Genomic DNA, 19,941 nt, shown 5'->3' on the forward strand with positions numbered 1-19,941 from the left:
AAAAAATTTTGTTCTCCACATCAAACGTAAATAGACAAAGATACAGTTGTTCAGAAAATGTATTGTGTGTGTATATAAAGAGTGAGAAGTAATGTCCTTATACACCTTTTAACTTTGGAATGGGGGATTTTTGTAGACATACTTTCAGTTAGAAAAAGTATTCAAATAACATGTGGTTTTTGCATTTGCCATTTATTTTTGCAATGGGCTGTGTATGAATAAAAATACAATTTTAAAAAATGTTCCCCCCCCCCCCCGCATGATTAATTAGGCAAATACTGAATTCGTGACAAATACTGTTTTAAGCAATAATATTAGATCATCTAATAGGAAGTATAATTGGTAAAAATGAAATTGGTCATTTTTTCCATGACTTAACTAATTAAAATAATTTTTACTTAAGTGTTTTTAGTATTTTGATAAAATATAAATATTTTAATACTTGAGAGATACCACAAAAAATGATTACGTACTAGTTCAATCAAAAAAATGTGTTGCATAATCTTTTTGAAGGAATGATTTATGAAAAACAAATTGCCTCTAAAGCTTTCCAACTCTAAAACATTCCCAAGAAAAGTAAACCAAAAAATACAAAGATATAGATTGTGCATGAATTTCTGTTCGTCTAAAGAGATCAGTTAAGTGGAATGCATGTGAAATGCAAGAACATTTTCATTGTATAGCTGTGAATGCGATTGAGTATACTGAATTCATCCATTTTTGTATTTTCACCACCTTTGTAATTGTGTATGTCTGCCTCATATATTGAATGTTTTGTTTTAATTCCCAATTATATTAGAAACACATTCTGAAATCACAAGATATATACATATTACATTCGAGTGATTCAGGCATGTGGTCACCAAATACTACCCTAAATAAAAACTTTTAGCTATTTAAACATAGACAGCTACATACATGGTCTTGCATCTTTGTTGAATAAATTTGATACTCATGTGTAGAAAATGTGATAATTTCTTTTACTCTTCCTTTTCTGCTTCTAAATAGGACCAAAAATGGCTCAAAGTAAGGAAAATGCATGAATTTGATTTTTTTTTTACTTTCCTCAGACAAATACTACATTTATGCTATAATAGCATTATACATGAATGCAATGGATTTGTGTTTCTCTTGTGCTTTAAATTTTATAGTATGGAGTAAATTAGTTGTGACATGTGTAAAATTGTAATGATGTTTGCATGATTATTTAAATTCTGAGATGTGCTTGGGCTTTGTGACCTAATATTATGTTTTTTTCTCCCTTGTGAGTAGTGTACAGTAACTTTGTGGGTAGTTTTATCTTATTTTTTAATAGCAACTGGGGGAAAATGTTTGTCATATATAACAAAAAAAAAAAAAAAAAAATGCCATGACCTTAATTTATGTAAAAAGACATCTCTTTTGTTTAATATCTCTTTCATTTTGATGAAAGTGATGTTTGACAATTGAAGTTTTCTGTAACTTCAAGCTGATGAGATCTGAATTTTAATCAGTGGTGGACATAAAAAAAATATGTGATAAAACATGTACTCATTTCTCATATATTTATCTTATTCAAATAATTATGGACTAACACCAATGAAATGATTCATACACATTTTAGAAAACAAGTTTTTGGATAAGGGCAACATCAATAGCAATTCTTGTCATACAGTACATTTCTGAGGCAATGGGCACTTTGAAGATCCTATCAAGTCCCAATTGTACCCACCTGGATTGCTAACAAGCTTATCTATCCCCGTTGAATGCCATTTTTAGTCATGCTTTTCAAAGTAAATGCAGATGATTTTAATGTTCTCTATTCCCATCCCCAAATTTTTTTACATAGGGTTTGCAATGTGTTTCAAAATGATTCAGTTTCAAAATGTCATGTATATAACATATAAAGCACCATGTAAATGCCACATAGAAAGTTGTGATGAATATATTGAAATGTGTGAGTATAAAGGTTTTATTAAAATAGTCGCATATGTTCAATACCCTCCATCTCTTGCTTCAGACATACTGCATACATCTATTTGATTGTCAAATTTGTTCCATACTTCAGCGAGTATGTCTGGTATCATTGCAGCAAATGTTATTGTCACACAATTTTGCAGCCATGGTTGTGAAGTGGGGAGGCAGAGTTTTCTGAAACTCCCATGAGAAGTAGCTGACAGTGAGATTGGGTGGTGATTTTGGTAGTTCGGTAACCAGTGGTGAAGTGCTAAATCTGCAGACCCATTATGCCATTTTTGTAGTGTATTGTTTAGAATTCCCAAAACTCCTTAGTGTCAGTGTAGTGGTGCTCTGCAGGCCTGTAGCCAGAAGTTTCATTCAAAGGGGGGGACCAACAAAGTGATGGAAAAGATGGCCAAATCTATTCTTTTTTTTTTTTCAGTTTTTTCTCACATTTTAAGGGGGGCAATGAGACCCCTAAGTCCCCCCTCTTGCTACCGCCTTTGTGCTCTGTATTAAGGGTATGTGAGAATGTTTTTTTGTCCCCTTCACAACTTTGGATATACTGCAAGATTAACAAGTTTGTGTTACAGTAATGCTTAATGTACTCATTCAAATATAGGATGAATTTGACAATCATTTTGATGTATGCTGCGAGTCTGAAGAGGGAGTGGGATGCACATTGAGCATTTGTAACATTTTTAAGTAAAATTTTGTATTCAGACATATTTTTCTTTACTGCAAGTTTTTATGTTTCATCATTGAAAGGTTATAACATTTTGAAATTGGATGAGTCATTTTGAAACGGTATATAGTACTGTACCCTGTGTATATGATACTGCTAAAGCCTGAAATTGGCCAATTCACTGTATGAATTGGTAAATTTTGATAAATATTGACCTGGCCAATGTCCTAATTGGCCAGACATTGGTGGGCCAGTTTGCGACGTGGCCGGTGATCCTCGGCCAAAGTCCCATAACAAAAGATATGATTCAGGAGCATCAAGTTGACACACTTTTTCGTGATAATTATGTTCATGTTAGTTATGTCAACCCATCAAACTCCAGTCATAATAATTTTTCTCCAAAATTTGGCAGAAAAAACTATATGTAATTAATTTTATAGCTTTTTCTCTGAAATTTCACTTTTTCTTGTCACATGAAGCTAATCCAATACACCTGCTACATATAGACGATATGTATCACATGTTGGTGATTTAAAAAAATGGATTTGATTCCTACCAGGCTGTTTTACATCAGTACATCAAGCTTTGGCCCAGGATCTCTGGCCATTTTGTGAAATGGCTGACTAAAGCCAGAATCATTTCTGTAGTTTGGGCTGTGGCAGTAACATATATAAAGTACTGTTTTATATCTGAATACAAACCACAATCAACAAAAAACATTCAAATGTATTTGTTAGCTTAACATATAGTGTATCTACTTCAATTTTATAAAAAAACAAAATTCCATTTACAAAATTTTTTCTTGTATTCTACAAACAAATATTTGTTAAAAAAATGCTTGCTAGATACTCAGAATCATTTCTGGATAGTTGAAAAAGAGAGAATAATTTAAATTTGAATGTGATGCTGTTTATAGTCGATTTCTTGGAAATATTGTTTTTTTTGAACAAATAATGTAGATGTGTATCACCATAAGCACAGCAAAACTAAAATTATTTTTTTTAAATGAAACACCATGGTGAATAGGGTAAGAAATACGATGCATGAAAATATGTTATTGTTACTCTGAATAGGCTGATATATGATTGAAATAAAAGATTGAAGGGATTTGTGCTTGCCAGTCTAATGTGATGAAGTGTTGAATGAACAAGAGGCTCTCTGACTGAGAGGCCATCAAGAGTATCATTTTGAGTCTCTTGAGTTTGAGTACCGTTTCTCCCATGCCAGTCATCGATGCCAATTGCTGGTATCAAGTTAGTACTCCAACTCACGATGGTCTCTTAGCCTTATTCATTGAACAATAGCTGCAAAAACCTGATACGCTACTTTTTAGAGGGCCATTCATGAAACCATTAATGGCCTTTGCTTAATGACTGGGTGCATTATTACGCTACTAGCAGAACTTGGTTTCATAGTATTACAACAAAGATAGTGGGCCATAACAGTCAAGACCATATGGATAGATGTGATCGTTGATAATTTGGTCTTAAGTAACCAATGGATGGACCATATCATGAAAACATGTATACATTGTTGTTTTGAAATGTGACAGTAGAAAGACAGTACTCTGTTTTAAACAGCTTCTTGGCTATTGCCATATTCCTACATAACAGTTAGGCTGATGCAATCTAACTGCTATGTACAATTAATAATCATTATGCAGTCGTGCTGCTTATACTGAGCATAGATATGAAGACTTTACATTAACCGTGAATTTCGTATTGCTGAAATATGCTATTTTGATTGCTTATAACGAACACCAATTTCAGCCCACAGTGAATTTTTAACCGTTTTTCAAACACAAAGTTATTTTTAATTGTATCTTAATTTTACACTATCAGTAAATTTATCTTTCTACAATGTGTAGGTAAAACTAATAATGCCCCCTTTGTTTCCCTGAAAGACATCATAGTAGGGTGTTTATTAGTATGCTACTTCTGTTGCTTCACTTTTTTAAACTTTTTTTTTCTATGTTAAATCCTATTTTGCTTACAGGAAACCTTATATAACTTCAGTCTTTTCTTTCTGATATATATATATATTCTCAAGAATCTAACCTCCAAAACACCTTTCGTGCACATTTACCAATCTTTAGCTAGATTCAGTTGATGGTTGTGGTGATTTTATTGTGTGAGGGTTAATTTTTGTGAACTTAGTGAAGTGCAAAAACGCAATCTGTTGCTTCAATTTTTTACGCTATATATTTGTTTAAAAGCTAAAAATAGAAACAAATTGAGGTATGAAAGTGATTTGAGATTCCTCTAAGTTTCTCATTCACAATTTTAAAGAGCAGAGAAAGTTTTTCTATGGTGAACTTAAAATCTACAAGTAGAAATTCATAGGAGGAGCTCTTTTTAAATGATTCAGAAATAGGAGGGGGGAGAATGTACCAGTAACTGGGCTCTTGGTAAAAAGAAAAACATTACATTTACATGTTTATTTGGCAAAAATGATTGTAATGCAAAATTTTTATCGTCCACAATTATGTCATGAAAAAATTATTTTCATGTATGTATTTATTTGCATGAGATTTCAAAAACAAAATAGAATTGATTGCTTTTAATTAGTTTAATCCCTATTTATTTTATGAATGCTCCTATTATATTGAATCATGCATTTAAATTTTGTTTCCTTTCACTCGAACACAGTTTTTTAAGCTGGTATATATAATGAACAGTATCATTGTTTTTTCTGACTTTGTTATAAGTGGGTCCTACTATGTTGCACCCCGACTTTCAAAATGATATATCTAAAAATAGTTTTTATCTAGTAGTACGATGATACTGTTCATACTTTTAACAGGTTTTTTTTGTTTTCAAAAATGACTATGGCAATAATTGTTGTTTATCTTGAACTTTTGGGACAAACTTTTAATTTTTTGAATTGTTGTGGAGTGTATACTTTGATATACTGCATATCACTTTTTAAAAAATATATTGATATAAGAAATTTGAATTGTTAAATCATTGAAAAATTAAATTGTTAGAAAAATTTACTTTTTTGGCATATGTTTAACCCAATGATGTCATTTAAATACCCTTGGCTGAGTAGTCAGCTGAGTAATCAGATTTATAAATCCCCTAGCAGCATGGTTGGGGGGATATATACACCCTGAGGACGTCATATGATTTATACGCGAAAAAAATCTCATGACAACCTCAGGATGTCAAATGATTCCAATGGGTTAATATATATATAATGTGTGTGAAAAAATTTGAGTTATATATTATTTTCTAAATTTTTATAATATTTCTAACTAGAGATGGGCCAAATATTCAGTTGCTATTCTGCCCTTTTGCCAAATATTCGGTTCGGTCAGATATCTGTGCAAATCTGGGAGTAAAAACTAATTTTAAAAAATTGTATTAACTGGAATTTTTCCCATAAATTAAAAATTTACTGATTATATTTTATTGTATGGTGCATATCCCTTTCTGTTAAAGAGGTGATGTCAAGGTGAATTTCTAGAGTAAGGAAAATATGAAACTGGAAATAGAATCGTACAGCAATAATGTGGAAGTGAGCTTGAATAACACAAGTCAAGTTCACTATTGAGGGATATACCTAGACAAAAAAGACGTATTGAGCTACTGAAAGAGGCAAAGGGGGCAAAGAACATCTGAAGATAAAAAAAAAGAAAAGTCATAAATTTTATGATGCATTTCCAGTTGAGAGTACATAATGGTTGATATTTTTCTTGATTATATGTAAAATTGTAACAAGCATTAAAAAAAAATAATTCTGTAAGTAATATTAAAATACAATATATCATATTTAAATTTGATTGTCAGTATCATGGCAATAAAAATCTTTCAATTATCAGTTTTTCAATATTTATTTAATAAATTGCGTAATTCAAATTCAATATCAATCATTTGAAAAATTACCAATAATTTTATTTTCAATTAAAAACAATTTTATGTATAATTGTGATGAATTTTAAGAAAATTGACATTTATACAAAAATTGCCACGTTTTTAAGACAAATAAATTCAACTGGTCGAATGGTCGACGCGTTTCGGCTCTTCAATGGAGAGCCGAGACCACCTCGTGGTCAGAACTCACACGAATGAAGAGTGATGTTTACGTCTGGTTGTCCGGCCAAATTGACATTTGGTCGCCAAATATTAAGTATTCGGTTATTCAGCCAAATCACTATTTGTTCCATCGCTATATATAACCTATAGTATTTAAATAATATATCAAAATTTTTCTAGATCTGTAGTCTATTTTCTTTAAGGAAGATAGATGATATCTGCGCATGGAGCTTATGTCTTGCCCTTCCTTTTTCATTCACCATTTTACAAGGTGAGAGAGGAGTCAATTTTTTCAATGATTGGCTATAATCCAGTAAGAAATAAAGTCATAGATGACTATTCATGTTCATAAAACGAAACAATGAACCTCTCCGCTATATACAAAGTACAGATGAACTGGACACGAAGCAAAGATAATTGGAAAGAAAAGTCACATTCCTCTGTGGGGAATCAAACCACCAACCTCGCTTTTTCCAGGCACGTGCTCTACCATTAAACTACAGTGGGCAGACATTTTCTTCCGTAAGAACACTATGTTCCTTTTGGGCTGAACAGGACCGCGCAATAGACAGACTTCTTACTTAGCAACAGCTCGTAACAAAATTAGCCTCCAGATGGCGACATAGAATGAAACGATGAAATTTCTTTCTAATTATCTTTGCTTTGTGTCCAGTCATCTGTATTTTGTATTCATGTTCATGCTTGTTTGTTTTCCTTTCCCCCCCCCCCCCCACAGTGTATTTTTTGTCCTGTATTCATTCAATCTTTAATTTAGTGTGTGATACTCTCTGGATTCCTATTCATTTTGCAGATTTTCTGAGCAATGGCATGCAAATGTGTGACATCTTTTGTTTCTGTAAATGTTCTTCTAATTTATATAAGCTCAACTGTGTATATAAATTAGATGGGGGTGCTGCAGTTTTGCAGTCAGTGTTCTTAAATTGATAATATAAATCATTCATAATATGAAAACGAATATAAATTTTGTCATGATGTGACTTTTTCCCGGATATTATTAGCTCTATACTATGTTTATTTTTTACTTCAGAAAAAGCTCTCTTTGGTGTGCACAATATAGTATAAAAGAAAAAAAATTGGAGCTGAAACAATGTTACGGGTGCAAGCAAATGCACATATTGTGAAACATTCATGTGTTATTTGTTTGTGAATAATCAAATATCTATATAACATCTACAAACATGAAACAATGAATCTTCAATTCACAGAAATCATTCTTGTTCCATAGATGTGGACAATGTGCTCCAGAGAATGACAATCATTGGGGTTATTCTTTGTTTTCGTGGTTTAGCCCAAGAAGCACTGAGTGATGTAAGTTTTTATGCTGTTTTTTGCATTCAGGCTATTTTGAAGAAAAAAAACAACAAATCTCAATAATTTACCTCCCTTTATTGTATCAAATGATTCACTGAACCCTTGTATTAAGTTATAAATGCATTTTACCTCAAAATCTTGATGTCAATTTAGTATTTTGCAGAAGTGTTATTTCATTAAAATGCTTTTTGTTCCTTTTCTTCATTTTCAAGCATCTTAGATTTTTCTTTTTATTAGGTGCTTACGGAACGGATTCCATTCCTTTTGAGTTCTATTCAAGACTTTAAGCATCATGTGCTTAATGGAGATTCAATGGTAGTTTTCATTTAGATTTTTTATTTAAATACATTGTAAATTTGCATACTTTTTTAAATGTCGTAACCCCCCCCCCCCCCCGGGGAGAAAATTTCTATTATGGAAAGCTCCTTGTACTAGCCCTAACATACATACTAACATACTTTGCTGAAATAAATTTTGAAGTATTTAAGCATTATACTATTACATAATAATCAAGTTTTCCTAAAAATGTTATTTGAGATTTGTTTTAAAGCAAAGGCACACAATCAAAAGTTATCATTTATGCTAAAATCTCAATTACCTTTCTCGATTATTATGCTAGATTTTAAACTTCAATAATTGATGCAAACCATAAATTGAAATACGTTTAGGTTCTTGTGTCAAAGAATTCAATTTTTTGATTCTCATTGCACTTGCACCTGTATTCACGATAAACTTCAAAGCATGCACTTCTTTGCTTGTGTTTCATGTCATTTGTGTTTTGCATTTCTTGTTTCTCAAGAGCACATAATATTTCATTGAAACCCGATTCATAACTCTGTTGTTACTACACAATTGAATTTATATTTGTTTGAGTTGTGATCAGATATCTGATAGATGTACACTCATGTAGTACCCACCATCTGGTCAGAGTAATAAGGTTATTTTTGTAAAGTTTTTAAATTTCTTATTGGGCAAAGCTAAGCCTCATTATTTATTACTTGTTTTTCAAAAGGGAGACACAATGCGAACTGTAGATCAGGCTAGATGTTTAAAAATGATCTATGATTTTATTTTATTTACATAAATAATATTTATTACTACTTGTAGCTAATAATATACTTTTTCCCTTTTTCTTGCAAGCTTGAAAATATCAGAGTTCAGGTTAGCCATATTTTTCTCATATAAATGCTTGCAATTCTCACTTTGCATGTTGGCTGCGTATATTGATTACTATAATCCTTCTCATATTTATTCACAAGGATGAAATATTTCTTAACATTTGTGTGTCATGCATTAATTTTGCATGTCGAAAAGTTTCCTTAAAATCTTGGATCTTTTTTCTTAAGTAATTCAAATTCTATATTTGTTGAGCATGTTTTGACGAATGTATAACATTATTTTTATGAGTTGATAGGTAAATCATAGAAGTGAAAATCTTAGTTTGAATTGCATGGAAAGATCAATTAATTTTGGAACACCATTTTATAAGAGGTGCTTCTTTATGTGTATGTTGGTGATCTCTTAGTAATAAAAGATACATATAGTTTCAAAGTATATGATGTTTTTATAAATAAAATAACATAGTGAGAGAGGCAACTCTTAAGTTGCAAATGATCGTAAAAGGTAATTGAAAAGGGTATGCAAATTTTGGGTATTCTATCTTGAACAATTTATACCATTAAAAAAAACAGTGTCTTAAACTTTCATTAAATAATGCATAATTTTTCAGCCTCAGCTTATGTCAAAAAAATTCATAACAGCATTAACAGAAAAACTTTTTGATTGAATTAAAAAATATATATGTATATAAAATATGGATAGCGAATAAAAAAAATTGAGTGGATTTTTTAATAACTTCTGCAAATTTGTTGCACATCGTATATCATGCATAAGGCTAATGTTGAAGCTCTTTTTCAATTTTGTAATTCTTGGGTCATTGCAGTAAACATGAAGGATTATACAGTAATACAATGTTTATCATTTGTTGTTTATATAACTTTCATATTTATACAGTGTTTTTCTTCAATTTTGATGTAACCCTATACATTTTAATGTTAAAATATTTTATTTATTCAATGCAAAACTTAAATTATTCAATATTTTCATTTCAAAATGAACCCCAAAGCTTTGGAAAATGACATTTCTATCCATCGAATCCACATAACTTTTAAATTGTAAAAACACAGTTAAAATTAGTAGTTTCATAAGCATACTTGTTATAATACCTGGCAATGATCAAGTCTTTTTCATTTACTTGGAGCATTGAAAAGGGACAAACTATTGTAAATGCGTAAACATGTTTGAAATGCAGTGTTTGGGAACCATGGTAACCAAAGTAAACATTCCAAAAGTCATTGTTGATGCTTACAAATAATTGTTGTCCAACAGTTTTTTACCCATTTTGGGCTCTGAAAATTGTTTAAATAGCCTATCATTCAAGTTGAATCTGGTTTGGTATATATGCAAAATTTGGAGATTGGTCTAAAATTGTAGATTTGTAGAGAGAATATGCGCACACACACACATATAGAAAATAAATTTTTCATTAAAAATAAAATTCTTACATTCATCCTCCACTGGTTACCAGATACAAGAGCTATTCCTCCATCAGATACTAGAGTCAGAACTAGCCATCTTTTTTTCTACAGTCTAGAGAATTTTCTGGGAGCATGGTTGGTATCTATATAGCTTTCATTTTAAATTCTCTGTGTATCCGCTAATATATCTAATCATCCAATAATTATTAGGTAATCATAACGATTGCAGTTTTTTATAGGATAATAGTGTGCATTGATTGCTTTATTTAAAAATCTGATCCCCGTATTCCTTTTTATAAGTATGGTCATCCTTTGGTATTCACAGGGGGGGGGGGGGACATGGTGTTTCATTCTAGGGATCACAACAAATATGGAAAATCTGCAAATGACACAAACCATAAACTTTTTTTATTCATCTCGTTTATATCAAGATGCCTAAGAGATCCTGGCTTTGAATAGCAGAAGGGATCATCTAGAAATTCTAGGCAGTGTTTTTGTGAAAGAATATTATGATGCCTGTTAGCTGTTTAATCTTCATTTTTCAGTTAATTTGTTAGAGTATGGTAACAATACTTTCTCTACAAATTTTTCTACATGTTAAAAACATACCATAGATGGGCCTATGTCATGAAAACAATTTATTGCTGATTTATACTTATGAAGCCTTTGTTCCATGCTTCTCTTTTTAAAGAACTTTGAATTGCATGTCTTTACTGTCAAGGCACCTTCTGACTTCTGAAATGAAACTGTTTAAACCAATCCAGGAAAAGTGTTTTCTTAGTCATAGCTTTTCTATTGTTCACATACAAAATATTGGGAGATGTGACTTATTCCAATGTTCGCAGATTTGCAGATTTAATAATTACGGTTATAGTATGCAATTTGTGCAATACATAAGTTGCATACCTTTTTTCTATTTTGTCCAGAGAAAAAACAGCCCTTTCTATGTGAGAGACGTGTGGATTCAGGGTTATATAGTAGCAGGTGTAGCTACAGAAACGGCTGATCAAATTTCAAGTTATTTTTTCTTGATACATCTGATTGTAGATTCATTGATTGCATAATAATGGGGAACCACGGCAATGAAGCCAACTGTTGCCAATATTTTGAATTTTTCTTTCATATTTTTCAGTAACATTTAAACAACAGTTTTTTAGAAACACTTCTAGAAGCACTGGTAAAACCTTTAGGTGGTATTTTTTAAAACATTTAACATGTAAAATTTATATTTTTGTCTGATATGAGAATTAGCACTGCAATGGCATTTTCCAAAAAACAGGGAAAGAGATTACAAATACAAAGAGGCCCAATTATACTTAAATTTCCATTATTTCAGCAAGTGAAAAGTTGATATAATTTAATAATTTTAATTATCTTAGTTGCTTATAATTTTGATTACTTGGTGACTACAAAAATGAGGTGATTTTCTTTCAGTATAATAAAGAGATGTAAGAGTTTCACTGATTTATATTAATTTATTTTTGTTTGGAATGAAGGTCATCTAAAAGTTTGTTTTTTCTAGATGGCATCTTGAATTATAAAATTCCAGGCATTGCTGGTGATGGTAAAAAAATTTCTTGGAAATGAAGGCCATATGAACATCAACCATTTTTCAAAAGAGTTCTCCTAGAGTAGCATATTAGATATATCTAGAGTTTTTCTCTGCAGCCTGTGCACCATACATGGGAATAGTGAAAAACAATCAGTGTTAATTGCTTGGTCAGCAAAAAGCATTGGTGATTGCTGCAATATTCTCTGAAGAATGCTTTATTAAGTTGATTGCATCCGCTTAACCCATTTGCATCTTCCCTCTGAATTCACTACCTACCATGTATTACTATGCATTGCAAAGAAACTGGAGTTTTTCATACTGTGCAAGCAGATTACTCCACTTGATAATAAAGGGCATTCACAATTTTACTGATTATTTCTCTTGATGATGAGTAGCCTCACAATTTTGCAGATTATTCCACTTCTGGATGCAAGTGGGTAAGAAGAGGACAAGTTGTGGAGTTGGACGCTGTTTAGTGGTTAAACAATGCAAACATTCTCTTATGGTTTCTTCAGTGTTCCAGTTAAGTTATCAGGGTGTCTACCATCATGGAAAAGTCACGCAATGAGATAAAGGTCTCGGAAGTCCCAAAAAAGTCATAGTTTTTTTATGATTCTCCAGAGACCATTTTCCCCTAAAATCTAGGTTTTTTAGAAGCTTTAGCATGCAATACTTTTTCCACTCCCCTTTTCTTTTCTCGTTTTTTGCCCGGGGAGGAGATGGATGGGTGAGTAGCAACAGAAAGGAACAATGCTATCTGCCAATTTGTAGCCATCCTACATTGGGGGGCAGACATTATATTGGTGTGGGGATCTATTTAGCATAGATGAACAAAGACCTTTGTTTCTTTGCTTGTCTAGACCTTTCAACATCTTTAATATTTGTCTAAAACAGTGTTCTCAGAATCACATATTTCCTGGGAAGGGGTTGGCTGTAATGGACCATGGCAGTTGGGACTCCTCTTGGGAACAATATTGGTTTCCACAGAAAGGACATGATCCCCCCCCCCCCACATTGTGGAGCAGGTCCGTAGGCTGTGGGATCTTTGGCGGGTTCCCATGCCAGAGTTTTCATGGGAGACTCTGTAATTCATAGCATGAAGAAACAAATACTTATAGTGATTGCTCTGTCAGCCACACCCTTGGGGAGGGGCACGAGAAAGGGCATCAATTTTCTTTTTTCTGCAAAGGAACAATGTTTTTTTAAGTCATCTTTTTTTAATCGCATCAATCTTTGCTAACTAGCTATAGCAAACAACAAAATTGTACAGAATGCGCATGTAACAGAACGAGAGAAGACAAATACTGGACTAAAGGTCAGTGATGAAATTGGTGAATCGTTCAGCATTAATTATGTTGTGATGCAACATTTAAGCCAAATTTAAAGGAATACGGCAGTGTTTTTCAAAGTGTGTTGCGGTGAGCTGGAGATATCGATTTGTGGGCCTATTTATGCTTTGAAGTGGTTTTTTATATGGGAAAATATCAATTTATTTTGGGAAGCCATTCATGAACCGTGAATTAGGCAAGGGAGCCGCAAGAACAAAAGTTAGAGAACCCCTGGAATACTGTGACAAGCTTACGATCTAGGCCGACACCAGAGCATGACAACAGAGCAAATAACAAGCGTCCAATATCAGACTTCAAAAAATATGAATAGGGAAAAGGAATATGTGAAATCTGTCCACCAGAAGGGCCATTGGTTGGTCCAATGGTCCCACATCCTGCTGCAGGGCTCCTAAGTGGAGATCTTTTTCGACTCCATTCCAGATTTTTTTACTACAGATGGTGTTGGCTGGAGCCATATCAGCCCCTTGCTGTGCTTCCCTGTGTGAGTGAATGGAGCACTAACTGTCAAATTGGAAAATCAGCCTGCACTATGTATATTCACGCGATGGTTTTAGCTCTCGTATATGTATATATAAGCAACGTTTACTCTTATTTTTATTTTACCTGTGCTGATATGTACTATCTGTGCGTGGTAATGGAATCAGTTGAGAAATGGGTTCATTCGTGCATATTCTATTTAGATGGTGTTTTCTTCTGATGTGCAGCGCTGTCTGGCAAACTGCTCATTTTGACAGTCATTGAACCAATGAAAAAAACTACTTGATCACTCACACTTTGCTCAGTTCAACAACTTTCTAAGCTACTTTGCTCTGTTTTCAACCCATTATTGCCATGCACCACAGTGCTTTGCAACGCAATGCGGCTGTTGTGCACACCGCTTAATATTGAGTGACAGTTGTGTTCTAAAGTCTTGTGTGTATCCGCAAAATGTGTTTTCAAAGTGCGCGGTTGCACCTGCACAGTTTGATTCATTTGTTGATATGCTTGTTCCATAAAGTTTTGTCGTACGTGCTGAAGGAACTCTGATATGACAAAAACATTGGTTGAGGTCTAGGGTTGCTATATGTTTGTATATACTACCCACAGGGACATATAGGGATGGTGTGCATTGAATATTCACGAATTACTGAGGGCTTAGGCAACCTTGCATAGCTGTTTGGGGGCATGGTTAATATGGGGGGCAAATAGGCACAATCACATGCCCCCCGTTCATTACAAAAATTGTATTCTTGGCATATGCAGAAGAGCAGAGGTGGATATTTGTCGTTGTCCTCCCCCTTCCTGTTCGAGAAACAATCTTTATCCACTTACGCTTGGGGGCATGTGGCTTAGGGCCTTAGGGGTCCAGTTCCTATGGGGTGTTGTGTTTGAATGAAATTTAAATTTAAAAATTTTCAAATTTGAAGAAAAAAAATTTTAGGTTTTTTTTGTATTTTGGTCAGACAGAGAGGCCTTGCACCAATGTTGACATGTGTGTTATAACTCATCACATTAAAGCAATGCTTGTCTGCTGTTCTATTATATTAATGCCTAATAATGTTGAAAGAAAACATTATACACACATACATACATGTTTTAGGCTCTGACTTGTATATATAAATGACTTGTATACAGGACATTCCCTTATTTAAGAATTTTTTCTCAAAGTCAAAAAAAAATTTGATTCGAAAGGGCTTAGAAAATTAATTACAAATTCCTGTAACTAAGTAATAAATGCAGAAACATAGAAATATAAACATTTTTCTTTTTTTTGACTGGTCAAGGAGTAAAAATGTTACCTGTACTGACCACCAGAATAAAGTTGGATACATTTGATGTCTAAATAATGTCTTAAACTAATGTATTCATCGAAATTCAGTGACAAATATAGATCATATGGATATTGAAGTAAAAGAAATTTGTATTAATTAAAATTAGTTGTGTGAACATACATACATGGATAAAAAACAAATATATATGAAAATATAAAACAATATTTTAAATCTGCAATAAAATTCATACTTAAAAATAAACTTCAATACCTGAATTGGTTAACCCTTACAGTGGCAATTCCTAGATATCTCGCCCAACTTGATTTGCTTTATGTTGGCAATCCCAAAATATCTCTGGTTATTAAAATGCTCTTATTTTGGGAGTGACGAGCCCAGCTAGCTCTGTACAACAGTCTTTCCCTGTCATGTTTTCTTCCTCCCTGTTCTTTCATTCAACCACCAGTGGGCAGAGTCAGCCTTTCTTTAAAATATGGTAACAGAAGAGGAGAGAAACTATGTTTTTTTTTTACCTTCGAGGAAGTATAGTATTCTTGTGTACACATAAATTAACGGAAAATAATTGTTTTTCCCTCTCCCTTGTTTTTTATTATTTTTAGTGTTAGAGGAAAGCATTTATCATCTCATGCCCAATCGAAAAAAAAATTCTTGGAAATAGGTGGCAATTTCTTGAAGGTTTAGTGATTTCTACTGTGGCAGTTATAATGCAGATCAGGAAAATTTTAAAAACCGCTTAAAGGGTTAATATATATTGGATAGATTTTTTTTGTTTTGAACACACTGTATAAAGTGTTACTTGAAAAATCATAAGGTAATGTATTATAAATTTTAGGTGCCAAATAGAAGAAATGTTTGCAGAATATTTCTCTGTTTTTATGTAATGGAATTTCATAGATTTCATTAGGTCTTCTCAAAGACATTTATTCTTTGTTGAGTACATATTTTATTTTTGTGTAGGAACAAGATCAATTTATAGAAAAATAGTTGTAGTTTTTCAGAGATATGTTTTGCAGTTGAATCATTATTTGAAATTGAATAGCACAAAGAAACTTCTGTTGGATGTTTCTGATTGGAAGCAGGACCACAACGAGATGCTTGGTCAGCCAGAGCAAGCACATATTTTGGCACCCCCCCCCCCCCCCCTGTAATGTTTAGGGAGAGTGCAAAGGATGAAATTTGCACCCTCTGCATGTTCTTCCTAGTTATGGCTTTGATTGGAAATATATTGGTTTTATAGTCTCATGGTATTGTGGGATGGTCCTTTTCCCTTGCTACTATATCACCATTACCCATCTCAACATTCCTTTGACTTGCGTACAATGCATTATGACAGTTAAATTACCGAATCAGGATGTCTTTCAATTTGAAGAGCAACCCACAAACAACACTGTAATAATAACCTAGGCTGTTAAACTTTTAACTGGAAACAACTGAACTTTGAAAATAATAGATCAAAACATTTAACATTTATAACATATTTATCATAATTACAAACTTAAAGTTTTATGGTACTTGCATTATAATTAAATTTTATATGCAATGTGAGAGACTACATTAATGAAAAACATGACATGAAATTGGTATGACTTTCCCAATAAAGCTGAGGACTCTCCTATCGTCCATCTTTCTCCTAGTTCTCCTCCTACCGTAAAATTCACTGTCCTGATAATCTTCCCTTTCCTCTTGCTCTAAAATCATTTTATATTTTCATTATAATTTTAACTTCGCCTTTTTGCTCTAGTTCAAAACTTTTCATTCGGCCAACTTATTACACTGAAGTGCCAAAAGTCATGGGATACCTCTTAATAATGTGTGGGACACTCCCTTTTACCCGGCAAAGTGCAGCAATATTAGGAGGTATCCCATGACTTTTGGCACTTCGGGGGGGGGGGGGGGAGTAAAGAAAATACTGTCCTACTTTTCACTATGAAACTTTTACTTCACATTGGCTCTTACCTTCTTCTCTAGTAAAATCTCACAAACCCATAATCTTTGACCCAATCATTTAAATTCAGATCTATTCCACGTTCATAGAAATAGTCTAGCCTAGTGTTTCCCAAGGTGGGCAATGGAATGGCCCAAGGGGGCGATAAAAGCTACTGGTTTAACATAGGATCCTATGGGTTTGCTTGGGTAGGGGCGATGGAACAAAAAGGTGGAAAAACTATGGTCTAGCCATACATTCCTTAATAAATCAATGCATTTGACCAATGACAAAGGTTAGCCTTATCTTTTTTACATAAGATTTCCAGTGCCGCGGTCCTCAGCTCGACGTGGCCATTATTTCACCTACCTATCATTCTCTATTAGGATCTAATTTTATTACTTTTTCTCATTTTCTCAGACTACATATTAGTGCATTCTCAAGTAGACCTTTTCCCATAAATTCAACAACCTGTTTCCTTTGATTAGACTTTCCCAGCGAAAATTCACTGCTAACTAACAGTGCCTCCTGGCCTACATTCTTGTACTAACATAGGTTTCTTTTACCTTCTGTAGCTGCTTACTTTTCTTTCTTTTAAACTACATTTTCCCTATACTATTATTACTACTATTATATCTATATAACTGTTTCAGTTTTCCTAACTACCTTCAATTAACTCATCTAGTCAACATTAACTATCTTTAATTAACTCATCAAGTTAACACTCACCTCCAAATATTTACTCCGTATTGATTGGTACCAAGCATAGTGTATGGAACGTAGAAAAAAATTATTAATGAGATTTTGTATGTGATAAAATCTATGTAGGAAATATCTAAGCTTTTTAGTCAGATGTGCAATATGAGTGTATTTCCATGAAGATTTTTTATCTTCATGGCAGTTACAACTTTGAGTACAGTTTGTGCTGAGTGTGATTTATGTTGAACTATTTAAATGTGTTGCATCTCTAATACCAGAAGGCACAAACATTTGGTATTTCATTTCATCATGTGAATTACAATTTTACTTATGTACACACTTGTACCAAGTGGAACTTGATCTCTTATCTAAGCACTTTAAATAATCGCCCTAGTGGTTATCAAAAAGTAACAAAATTGATGCCAACCTGAGAAAGATTTTAAAACAATTCCAAAAGCATATTGAATTTTATTGATTAATATGTTCTCAATAGGAATGAACGTCAAAAAGCTGAGGTGGCTATTATAGTGTCCTGTAAGTGTTAGCAGAGCCTTTATTTCATCAACCGTCTATCATAGAAGTATGATTCCAATTTATAAAATGCTCAGCAGGCATTCAAAATTTACCCTGTAGCAGTTTTGAGAGTGAAAATATAGTGTGTCACAAAATAAAAAAAAATAAGTTTTTATACAGTCCCTGTGTGCTCAAGAACCCAATAACAAAGTTGCTGCTCTGTCTCTCCTGATGCCATAAAAAAAAATTCCATGTTTCTAAGTGCCATATTCACAGAGATATTTGAGAAAAAGGAAATTTGGGAAAGAACAGCAATTAAATACTGAAAAACTGTTTTACCCACATTTAACACTGTTCTTTCCCAAATTCCCTCCATTTTTTGAACTCCAATATCTCTATGAATATTGCACTTAGAAACATGGAATTTTTTTATGGCGTCAGGAGAGACAGGGCAACAACTTCGTAATTGGGTTCTTGGGCACACTGTATTTCCACTCTCAAAACTGCTACAGGGTAATTTTTGAATGCTTGTTGGAACTATATGAATTGAAATCATACCTCTATGACAAGCGGTTGATGAGATAAAGGCTGTGCTAGCACTTACAGGACACCCTGGAGGGTGTCCTTTAATATACTTGTGTGTTGGTACCTTATACTTGGGTGTCCTGACCATACTTTGGCTATGATCGTACGATTATTATACAGGATGCATAGGTAACAGTGCATATGGTTTTTTACTGGCGGAACATTGATCCTAGAAGCATACTTTTAATTAGAAAAAGTATCCAAATAATGTGTAGTACTCAGATATGTCATTCATGTTGCAAGGGGTTGTATAATTATTAACATAAAAAATGGTAACTTTTCGTATGGACACCCTGTACTAAAGAACCCAATTACAAAGTTGTTGCCCTGTCTCTCCTAATGCCAACTAAAAAAATTCCATGCTTCCAAGTGCAATATTCACCGAGATATTCAAATTTAAAAAATGGAGGAAAGTTAGGAAAAAAAACAGCATTAAATGCTGAACAATAACTACACTAACAAATAACCACTCACGAAAAAATAATTGTGAAATAATTATAAACTAAATTGTAATGTAATACAAAAGAACATGATAGACTCACTGAGTCACTTGCATGAAGTGCATATGTAAACGAAAATGTGTGAGTGACAGTTTTTTTTCCCTTCAATTCAATGAAGGAAAAAGGAAAAAAGTCACAAGAGAGAGATTTCGAATATAGATGGGGTAGGAAAAGTCTAACAAATGTATATAAATGTGAAACATATAAGTAAACAGTGAAGCCATGTGGCTCGAAGTCCCTTTAAACTTGTGAAATTTAAATTTTGTGTCACACATATTCCCATCTATCTTGATTTCTACTGCTTGTAGAACAAAAAGGGAGGTATCAAAATGTTCAGGAAGATCTGTAGAATTTTTTAAAATAATAAAAAAAAAATTCGATTTTTTGATTGTTCAACAGTTGTATGTCCCCTTAAAGCTGTTTTTTCCCCAACTTGCCTTCATTTTTCGAATTTGGTTATATCAGTGTATATGGCACTTAGAAACATAGATTTTTTTCATCAGTAGAGTTTTAGTTGGGTT

At 33.0% G+C, this 19,941-nt stretch overlaps 1 protein-coding gene across 4 annotated transcripts in view; it reads left to right on the plus strand.

Annotated features, from left to right (window-relative positions):
* Nucleotides 1-19,941, plus strand: part of Hem (Nck associated protein 1 Hem) — a 119,407-nt gene that overhangs the window by 88,452 nt on the left and 11,014 nt on the right. The window contains exons 26-29 of one of the 4 annotated variants that reach the window (XM_089232997.1): nt 1,009-1,026; nt 7,907-7,989; nt 8,230-8,307; nt 9,133-9,153. In XM_089232997.1, coding sequence (XP_089089123.1) covers nt 1,009-1,026; nt 7,907-7,989; nt 8,230-8,307; nt 9,133-9,153 — 200 coding nt within the window. The remainder of the gene's footprint in view (nt 1-1,008; nt 1,027-7,906; nt 7,990-8,229; nt 8,308-9,132; nt 9,154-19,941) is intronic. The other 3 variants (XM_089232998.1, XM_089232999.1, XM_089233000.1) reach the window with 3 other exon arrangements.

The sequence above is a fragment of the Pholcus phalangioides genome, unplaced genomic scaffold (assembly GCF_987345545.1).
Source record: "Pholcus phalangioides strain wild (caught in Gottingen) unplaced genomic scaffold, Ppha-v1.0 ptg000007l_1, whole genome shotgun sequence".
Classification (NCBI taxonomy): domain Eukaryota; kingdom Metazoa; phylum Arthropoda; class Arachnida; order Araneae; family Pholcidae; genus Pholcus; species Pholcus phalangioides.